At 41.5% G+C, this 11130-nt stretch overlaps 1 protein-coding gene across 16 annotated transcripts in view; it reads right to left on the bottom strand.

The window, feature by feature from the left end:
- Positions 1–11130, bottom strand: part of LOC125286799 (protocadherin alpha-C2-like) — a 176173-nt gene that overhangs the window by 44921 nt on the left and 120122 nt on the right. The window contains exon 1 of one of the 16 annotated variants that reach the window (XM_048232087.1): positions 6862–9818. The exons of 13 other annotated variants lie outside the window; for them this stretch is intronic. In XM_048232087.1, the coding sequence (XP_048088044.1) occupies positions 6862–9234 (2373 nt within the window). In that variant the 5' untranslated portion in view covers positions 9235–9818. Of the gene's footprint in view, positions 1–672; positions 3281–3695; positions 6241–6861; positions 9819–11130 lie in introns of those variants that run through there. 2 more of the 16 variants (XM_048232088.1, XM_048232098.1) reach the window with 2 other exon arrangements.

Raw genomic sequence — 11130 nt, 5'->3', positions numbered from 1 at the left:
CGCCCACCTAATACAGCCACATATAGCCGAAAAAGATAGCTGTTCGCATGTCGACGTGTTGATATGATCCAAAGGAACCAGGACAAACTAGCCGCAATCCTGTGCGCACATCCCGAACAAAGCCGTCTGAATTGCCAAACACCGATATTCATATAAGGCGGAGCCTCACATAGAGTAGACACATCATGTACAGAATGGATCTCTAGTGACACCGTGTGGCCTTTAGAAAGCTCTTCAGTAATTATGACGCAATTATGACCCAACAAACCCATTATGCTGTCAAAATAAATGGAAACTGCCAAAATTCTATTGAAGAAACAGCATGGTGAGTAATATAGCAAAACATGTCTGACTGCATGTAAACAAGATACAAAATACCCGAATTACAGACAATTAGAGATTTGTGCAGGTTTAAAACGGCTAAGAAAGTTATTGCAATACATTCTGGTACTTCAGAACCATGGACAGTTCTGGAACAACGCGGTGGGATAGGTCCTAGTGTTGCAAGCAATGTAGTAGTAGTAGTAGTAGTAGTAGTAGAATATGTTTGTCCCCAAGGGGGCAAGTTGGCTTTCAGCAATAACACACACACACACACACACACACACACACACACACACACACACAGTCTTGTAATAACGTTTGGGTAAATGGTTCTGCTGAAAACCTTACCTTTTCTCTGGTTGGTAATGTTTGTGTCCGGTTATAAGTGTCTCCTCCGTTAATACTGATAAGTTCGGCATCCGCAGGCGGATATGGTGCGGGGAAAACTACTACGTCACTCTTCAGTGTGTCGGAGCTAAAACACACGTCATACTGCTGTGTAGATTTCGAGTAAGACCAGCTGCCATCAGGGTGAGTAGAGATAACTGGGGCGCTGTATCCACTGAAACTGCTGTCTGTCCTGTGACATTTTACAGCTATCAAACTAATGAGACTCAGTAAGAATATGACAGACACTGAAACAATGGCAATAAGCAAATATAAATTCAAGTCAGAAAAAGTGTCATCCTTCCTTGGCACATGTTTGAATTGTGTCTGGATGTTGCCAGAATTTTCAACAACCACAACATCAATAGATACAGTAGCTGAAAGCGACGGTTCGCCGTGATCAGAAACCAAAATAACCAGTGGATGTGTTTTCAGGTCGTTATCGCTCATTCGTCTCTTAGTCCTGATTTCCCCGTTGCTGGTCCCAATTCGGAAAAGGTTGTTTCCTTTAGGTTCGGAGATGTGATACGAAAGTAGCGCATTATATCCAGAGTCTGCGTCTACAGCCCGGATCTTGGCCACAAAGTATCCAGCTTCAGCCGTATAGGGAATGTTTTCTGAATTAACATGCTCTGAATACGGAGGAAGAATGCTTGGACTGTTGTCATTATCATCTAAAATAAACACATTTACTGTTGCGTTGCTGCTTAGAGAAGGAACACCAGAGTCTTTCGCTACTATTTGGAATTGAAAGGTTTTAATTTCCTCATAATTGAAAGACTGCAGGGCATATATCTCACCACTATCAGCGTTAATATTAATGGCAGATGTCACAGGATAGCTTCTTGTTAAGCCTTGGTGTAATGAATATGATATTTTAGCATTATCGTCCACATCCAGATCAAAAGCAGATGCCTTATAAATTGCACCACCGACCTGACTGTTCTCTTTCACATATACATTTATGATCGGGTCTGGAAAGCGTGGCGCGTTATCATTAATATCAGCAACGTGCACTGTAATGAGCGTACTGCTAGAGAGAGGAGGAGTCCCCTCATCCGTAGCTGTTACAGTAACGTCATACTGCGAGACACTCTCTCTGTCTAAAGGCCCATTCAACAATAATGAGTACTTGTTTTTGTATGTATTCTCTATTTTAAATGGCACCGAACCGAGTATTTTGAGGTTCACAGCACCATTTGGACCCGTATCCTCGTCTTTAACTGTTATCAATCCCACCATTGTCCCCACCGTAGCATCCTCTCTCACTGTGTTAAGGGAAGATGTTATGGATAATTCGGGTGCATTGTCATTGACGTCTACGATTTCCACCAACACTTTACAGTACCCTGATCGTGGGCTGTGGCCTTTGTCTTTTGCCTGAATCCGTATTTCAAAGGCACTGTTTGATTCATGATCAATATCGCCCTTAACTATGATCTTGCCAGAATCCGGATCAATATCAAATACATCTACGTTTTTGTTGTCTCGTGTAACAAAAGAGTAAATTATATCACCGTTAAGACCTTCATCTAAGTCAGTGGCGTGGACTGTGATGACAGATGTGCCCTTAGGAGCATTTTCTGATACACGAGTTTTATAAAGCTGTTTACTAAACACAGGTATGTTATCGTTGACGTCTACCACTCTAACTATAATGTTTAACGTTCCCGATTTAGGCGGCTTTCCGCCATCAAATGCAGTCAATATAAGAGTTATAGCTGGTTGTTTTTCGCGGTCCAAAGCTTTCTGGAGTACTAACTCAGGGGATGCATTTTCTTCCCCATTCTGTACATCAAGCGAAAACTGTTCATTTGTCTGCAGCTTATAGCTTTTCACGGAGTTGCTACCCACATCCGCATCATATGCACGAGGTAATGTAAACCTCTCTCCCGGCAGAGCTAACTCAGAAATATTCAAATATTCTGTCGTAGCTGGAAATATAGGTGGGTTATCATTAATATCTAAAATATTAACGTCGAAACGATACATAGCCAAGGGTAAGTTAGCAATTGCTTCCAATTCCAAAGTGCACTTTGTACTTCGCCCACATATTTCATCCCTATCTATCCTCTCTTTTGTGTGTAAAATTCCAGATCCAATATTTACGTCGAAATACCTCTTATTAGGTCCGGACACTATTTGAAATCCACGAAGAGCAAGGTCCTTTACATCCAAGTTTAAATCCTTCGCTAAATTCCCGACGGTCGTCCCCGTGTTTGATTCCTCTGAAACCGAATACACCGTTTGTCCAAACGAAATACTGCAAAGATGAAACAACAATATAGAATGTATCCACGGACGATATTCCTGGTCCCACATATTCCCGTAATCGTTATGATGAACAACTATGACGTTATAAAAGTAAAAAGAAACGCATGGTTCAATAGCCCATTTGGTCTCCGTTCACAACGAGGGCTCAAAACCGCACTATTCTCCCGAACAAAGCCCTGTGCAAGACAGACCTTCTGCTCAAAATGGGAGGAGTTGAAGCTGTTGTTCACATTGTGGACGGCTAGTGACATCGTGTGGATAATAATATGACATGAAGAGAGTCTGAACTAAAAAAAACTGTTCAGAATCAATTAGGGATTTACATAAGCAACAAGAGGCTTGAAACCTGGGTCATTTCCATACATTTACTCATTTAAAGCACACAGCGCATTTAATGTGTTGCTATGGCGTAAAGACTCAACTTTTCGACCTAAGGATATTAACAGCACTCTCATACTTATCGGAATAAATACAAATAGGAATAAAGTAATTAATAACTGTGCAATCAGATAGATAGATAGATAGATAGATAGATAGATAGATAGATAGACAGACAGATAGATAGATAGATAGATTAAAAATAATCCGGTAAAAACAACACTGCAGAACCATAGACAGCTCCCACAGTATTAAACGGGGTTAATGTTCAAATACACGGTCAGTCAACAGCAGTCTGCGTTCACAGGCCTTGCAGATGTAAATGGCCTTACCTTTACTGTGTTGGGGAGTGTTTGTGTCCGCTGAAAGGTGTCTCCACTATTAATACTGATCAGTTCAGCATCAGCTGGTGGAAACGATGTGGGAAAGACTACCACGTCACTCTTCAGTGTGTCTGAGCTAAAGCACACGTCATACTGCTGTGTCGATTTGGAGTAAGACCAGGTTCCGTCAGGATGTGTGGTGATCATTGGTGGGTTGTAGCCACTGAAACTGCTGTCTGTTCTGTGGCATTTTACAGCGATCAAGCTGATGAGGCTCAGTAGAAAGATGATCGACACGGAGACGATGGCGATAAGCAAATACAAATTCAAATCTGAGAATGTGTCATCCTTCACAGGAATATGTCTAAATTGAGTCTGGATTTCCCCTATGCTATCCATGACAACAACATCAATAGAAACTGTAGCAGACAAAGAAGGCTCTCCATTATCAGTGACCAAAATGACAAGAGGATGAGATTTCAAATCATTATCACTCATTCGCCTCTTCGTCCTGATTTCTCCGTTGCTGGTTCCAATGCGGAAAAGATTGTTTCCTTTGGGCTCAGAGATGTGGTAAGACAGCAGCGCATTATATCCTGAATCTGCGTCTACGGCCCTGATCTTGGCCACAAAGTATCCAGCTTCGGCACTATAGGGAATGTTCTCACTGTTAATGGAGCCATGCTCTGAATAAGGAGGAAGAATGGCTGGAGAGTTGTCGTTCTCATCTAAAATAAAAACGTTGACAGTGGCGTTGCTCCTCTGAGGAGGCACACCAGAGTCAGTAGCCTGAACTTGAAACTGAAAACTCTTAATTTCCTCAAAATTAAACGATTGCAGTGCGACTACATCACCTGTCACAGCGTTAATACTAATGGCCGAGGCTGAGCTTTTTGAAGAGTTTTCAAATAGTGAATATGACAATTTCGCATTGTTGTCTACATCCGGATCAAATGCTGAGACCGTGTAAATTATAGTGCCAACCGGACTATTCTCTTTCACATAAACATTTATTACAGCCTCTGAGAACTGCGGTGCGTTATCATTCACATCAGAAACGCTTATGGTAACAACACTGGTACTAGAAAGAGGTGGGGTCCCCTCATCTGTCGCTCTAATGGTGACACTGTATTCAGATACCTCTTCTCTGTCTAAAGGCCCGTCTACCGTCAACGAGTACCTATTCTTGTAGGTGTTTGCGATTTTAAATGGCACTGAGCCGAGTATCTTTAGATTCACGGCTCCGTTTTGACTGGCATCGGCATCTTTCACTGTTATTAATCCGACCATTGTACCTACAGGGGAATCTTCTTTAATTACGTTTACTAAAGATGTTAAAGATATTTCAGGGACATTATCATTGATGTCAAGAACTTCAACCAACACTTTGCAAAATCCAGCGCGCGGACTATGCCCTCTGTCAGTTGCCTGAACTCGAATTTCCACTGCACCATTTGTTTCATGGTCTAATTCACCGACTACAGTGATTTCGCCTGTGAATTGATCAATGCTGAATATGTTTATTTGATTATCATTATCTGAGTTTACAAACGAATACACAATCTCGCCATTTATACCATCGTCTAAATCATTAGCCTTAACTGTAAGTACGGACGTCCCAGTAGGCACATTTTCATTAATTTGGGCTTTGTATAAAGACTTGCTGAATACGGGAATGTTGTCATTCACGTCCATGACGTTGACTATTATCTTTGCCGTTCCAGATTTGTGAGGCTTTCCTCCATCTAAAGCTGTAAGGACAAGCTGTATAACAGGTTGCTTTTCCCGGTCCAGCGCTTTCTGGAGTACCAATTCGACAGATAAACTCTTTCCCCCGTGCTGTATGTCTAAAGAAAAATGTTCGTTCGAGCTCAGCTTATAATTTTTCACCGAGTTAATGCCGACATCTTTGTCGTTTGCAATTGGCAAAGAAAACCTCTCGCCCGGAAAAGCTGACTCCGATACATTTATTTGATGCACAGACGAACTAAATATAGGTGCGTTATCATTTACATCCGACACATTCACTTCAAACCGATACATATTCAATGGCGAGTTAACAATGGCCTCTAATTCTAAGGGGCACTTTAAGCTCCGTAAACATAGCTCGTCCCTGTCAATTTTCTCCCTGACATGGAGAATACCAGTCTTCGAATTCAAATCAAAGTACCTCTTATACGGTCCATCCACTATTTGAAATCCTCGGTGATCAAGTTCTTGCACGTTAAGGTTTAAATCCTTTGCTAAATTCCCAACGACTGTTCCCGGATTCGTCTCCTCCGAAAGGGTATACACAATCTGCCCAGACACAATACTCCAGCAACCGAGAAAAAGAGCGAGTAATATCCCCAAATGAAATCCTTGGTCAGATATCAGTGCCATTGTCCGTCAAGTGTAGAAGTCTGTTTGTAGAAATGTGTTTATACGCATTGCTGTGAATGATATTCTCCAAACAATCATTCACGAACACATTCGAGTTTTAGCTGTCCTTCTCCGGAACAAAGCCTTCTGTCAGGTTATGCACACTCCTCCCTAATGAGGAGGAGCTTCGGGTAACAGCCTAGCGAAAATTACACAGTGGGTCGTTGGTGACACCATGTGGTCACATTTCACACTTGCTATCGAGTTGAAACTATATTTTATGAAACAAAAAGCAATCACGCTTCCCAACCTTACAGGTTCCCAACATAGAACTTGTAAAAAAGAAACCAAAAAGGACAACCATGACAACCCCGCCAACACAAAAGAAAGGTTTTGGAAATCCTAAAGGAAGATATTAACACAATGATCTATTACCCTGTAACAAGTAAATATATAAGCTGTGGAAATTATAGTGTTCATCACAGGTAAAATGAGGTGCAAAATGTCTCATATATGCTAACATACAAGCTAGTCACGTACTAGATGTTATTACACTTACCCAAAGTAGCTTACCAGTTCTATGCTAACAAAAATAAGCATTAAATGCCTAAGACCCCACACTTATTTTATTGCCATTAATAACATATATAGTTTTGTTTGTAATACATAGACTGTATCATTTAATATCCTGTAAAGATCAAAGGCTCTCACACGCGCGCGCAATAGTACCTTGGATAGCTCCCGCCAATGTAGCAAACAGTTCTATATTTACCAGACTTTCAGCTTTGACAGAATTTCAAACAGAGTCCCTTACCTTTTCTTTATTAGGAAGTGTCTGTGTCCGCTGAAAGGTGTCTCCACTATTAATACTGATCAGTTCAGCATCAGCTGGTGGAAATGGTGTGGGGAAGACTACTACGTCACTCTTCAGTGTGTCGGAGCTAAAGCACACGTCATACTGCTGTGTAGATTTGGAGTAAGACCAGGTTCCGTCAGGATGTGTGGTGATCATTGGCGGGTTGTATCCACTAAAATGACTGTCTGTCCTGTGGCATTTTACAACTATCAAGCTGATGAGGCTCAGTAGAAAAATGATCGACACAGAGGCAATGGCGATAAGCAAATACAAATTCAAATCCGAAAATGTATCATCCTTCACAGGAGTATGTCTAAATTGAGTCTGGATTTCCCCTGTGCTCTCCATAACAACGACATCAATAGAAACGGTAGCTGACAGAGAAGGCTCACCATTATCAGAGACCAAAATAACAAGCGGGAGAGTTTTCAGATCATTATCACTCATTCGCCTCTTAGTCCTGATTTCTCCGTTGTTGGTTCCAATACGGAAAAGATTGTTTCCTTTGGGTTCAGAGATGTGGTAAGAAAGCAGCGCATTATATCCAGAATCTGCGTCTACAGCCCTGATCTTGGCCACAAAGTATCCAGCTTCGGCACTATAGGGAATGTTCTCACTGTTAACGGAGCTATGTTCTGAATAAGGAGGAAGAATGGCTGGAGAGTTGTCGTTCTCATCTAAAATAAAAACGTTGACAGTGGCGTTGCTCCTCTGAGGAGGCACACCAGAGTCAGTAGCCTGAACTTGAAACTGAAAGCTTTTGGTTTCCTCAAAGTTAAACGATTGCAGTGCGAGTATATCACCAGTGATGGAGTTAATGCTAAGTGTTGAGGCCACGTTTTTTGTAGAATATTCACTGAGTGAATATGACAATTTCGCATTGTCGTCTACATCGGGGTCAAAGGCTGAGATTGTGTGAATCACTGACCCCACCGGACTATTCTCTTTAACATAAATATTTATGACAGAGTCTGAGAATTGTGGCGCATTATCATTCACATCTGATACATGTATGGTAATAACACTGGTACTGGAAAGAGGTGGGGTCCCCTCATCCGTTGCTTTCATGATGACATTATATGTAGATATCTTTTCTCTGTCCAAAGGACCATCTACTGTTAATGAATACCGATTTGTGTATGTACTGACTATCTTAAATGGCACTGAGTCCAGTATATTTAAACTCACGGCTCCATTTTTACCAGCATCAGAATCCTTTACAGTTATTAATCCCACCATTGTACCGACAGGCGAATCTTCTTTAATAGAATTTACTAATGATGTGACAGCTATTTCCGGGACATTATCATTAACATCGAGAACTTCCACTAGCACTTTACAGAATGCAGCGCGAGGGTTTTGTCCTTTGTCTGTGGCCTTTACGCGTAGCTCTATTGCAGGATTTGTTTCATGGTCTAGGTCTCCAGCGACTGTAATTTCGCCGGTAAGACTATTGATAATGAAAGTATTAATCTGGCGGGCATTGCCTGAGTTGACGAATGAATATACTATTTCACCATTGACGCCGTCATCTAAATCATTTGCCTTAACAGTGGTAACGGAAGTACCAGGTGGCACATTTTCATGAACTTGAGCTTTGTATAAGGGTTTATTAAACACCGGGATGTTATCATTCACGTCCATAACGTTGACTATTATTTTTGCTGTCCCCGATTTAGAAGGCTTCCCTCCATCTAAGGCGGTAAGGATGAGCTGTATAACAGATTGTTTTTCCCTATCTAAGGCTTTCTGTAGCACTAATTCTGCGGACACACTCTCGCCCCCGTGCAGTATGTCTAAAGAAAAGTGTTCGTTCGAGCTCAGTTTATACATCTTAACCGAATTACTGCCGACGTCTTTGTCATGTGCAACTGGCAATGAAAATCTCTCGCCCGGAAAAGCTAGTTCTGATACATTTATTTCATGTGCAGAGGAACTAAATATAGGTGCGTTGTCATTTACATCTGAAACATTGACTTCGAAGCGATACATGTTCAATGGCGAGTTAACAATGGCCTCTAATTCTAAGGGGCACTTTAAGCTCCGTACACATAACTCTTCCCTGTCAATTTTCTCCCTGACATGGAGAATGCCAGTCTTCGAATTCAAATCAAAGTACCTCTTATACTGTCCATCCACTATTTGAAATCCTCGGTGCTCAAGATCTTGCACATTAAGGTTCAAATCCTTTGCTAAATTTCCAACAATCGTTCCTGGATTTGCCTCCTCCAAAAGGGTATACACGATCTGCCCGGACACAATACTCCAGCATCCAAGGAAAAGAGCGAGTAAAATCCCCAAATGAAATCCTTGGTTAGATATCAGCGCCATAGTCCGTCAACTGCATAGATTGGTTTTTAGAGAAAGTTTTATATGCATCACTGTGAAAAATCTTAACCAAACAGTAAGTAATCGACGTAGCTGCACATTCGAGTTTTAGATGTGCGCTTCTCCCGAACAAAGCCCTCTGACAGGACAAACACACTCCTCCCTATAAGGAGGAGCTTCGGAAATATTCAGGCGAAAATTACACAGTGGGTCGCTGGTGACACCATGTGGACATCATGCAAACGTGTTATTCATTTGCAATAATATTATGTCAAATAAAACAACAATGTCTCCATTATTGCGCAAGTTCCCTACTTGGGAAAACTCAAATGCAGAGTATGACCAAGTATGACAGCCGTTCTGTCACTGATTAACAATTGAACATATAATTGGGAGATATTAGTACAATAATTTATAATCATACTAAATGAACATCTATTAATTGCTTGTACATCTACAATGCATCTGTGCCTGTAGCGTCCATCACAAAACACACATACAGAACTGCCAGTGTTAGCATGCTAATGCAAATAAAATAGACTTTCTTAAGCCTGCATGTCCAGCACCATGAACAGCGGCGTTCCTTTTCCGTAAGTGGAACTATGAGCTTACACTAAGGGGAAAAAACTATATTGCCAAAAAAAGGAGAAAATTAAAATACAGAAACGACTTTTTTAAATCACTAAATTGCAGCGGATGTTATATGCAACTGCTAAAACAATGTAATTACTTCAAATATATTCACCATGCTTGTCATACAGTGTAAAACTTATACATGGTCATATTTTTACTCTTACCTTTTCTTTATTAGGGAGTGTTTGAGTCCGATTAAATGTGTCTCCACTATTAATACTGATTAGTTCGGCATCAGGAGGCGGATATGGTGTGGGGAAAACCACCACGTCACTCTTCAGTGTGTCGGAGCTAAAACACACGTCATACTGCTGTGTAGATTTGGAGTAAGACCAGCTCCCGTCAGGGTGTGTGGTAATAACTGGGGCGCTGTAACTGTTGAAATGGGCATCTGTCCTGTGGCATTTCACAGCTATCAAGCTGATGAGGCTCAGCAAAAAGATGACCGACACTGAGACTATTGCAACCAATAAATAAAGATTTAGATCAGAAAAAGTGTCGTTCTTAACAGGAACATGTCTGAATTGGGTCTTCAGATCATCCGCGTTTTCCATAACAACAACATCGATGGATACAGTTGCTGACAGTGGAGGCTCTCCATGATCAGAAACCATAATCACCAGCGGGTGAGTTTTAAGGTCACTATCACTCATACGCCGCTTAGTCCTGATTTCCCCACTGCTGGTTCCGATTCGGAAGAGATTATTTCCTTTTGGTTCAGAGATGTGGTAAGAAAGCAGCGCGTTATATCCAGAATCTGCGTCTACAGCTCTGATTTTTGCCACAAAGAAGCTTGCATCAGCTGCATAAGGAACATTTTCCGTGTTCACCGAGCCATGCTCAGAATATGGTGGGAGGACCACGGGGCTGTTGTCATTCTCATCCAGAACAAATACATTCACTGTAACATTATTACTAAGCGGGGGTGAACCCAAGTCTGTGGCCTGAACTTTGAATGAAAATAATTTAGTTTCCTCATAATTGAAAGACTGAAGGGCATAGACCTCACCACTATCCGAATTTATGTTCACAGCAGAGGTGACAGGGAAGCTTTTGTCTGAGCCTTCCAGGTAAGTATAAGTGATTTTGGCATTATCATTCATGTCAGGGTCGAAAGCAGTCACTGTAAAAATCACAGCACCAACGTCACTGTTTTCTTTCACATAAACATTAATAACAGGCTCCGGGAAGCGAGGGGCATTGTCATTAACATCAGATATGCGAACAGTAATATGGCTAGTGCTAGAGAGAGGCGGACTCCCCTCG

This window comes from Alosa alosa, chromosome 21, assembly GCF_017589495.1.
Source record: "Alosa alosa isolate M-15738 ecotype Scorff River chromosome 21, AALO_Geno_1.1, whole genome shotgun sequence".
NCBI lineage: Eukaryota > Metazoa > Chordata > Actinopteri > Clupeiformes > Clupeidae > Alosa > Alosa alosa.
This window is presented reverse-complemented; position numbering and strand designations above follow the sequence as displayed.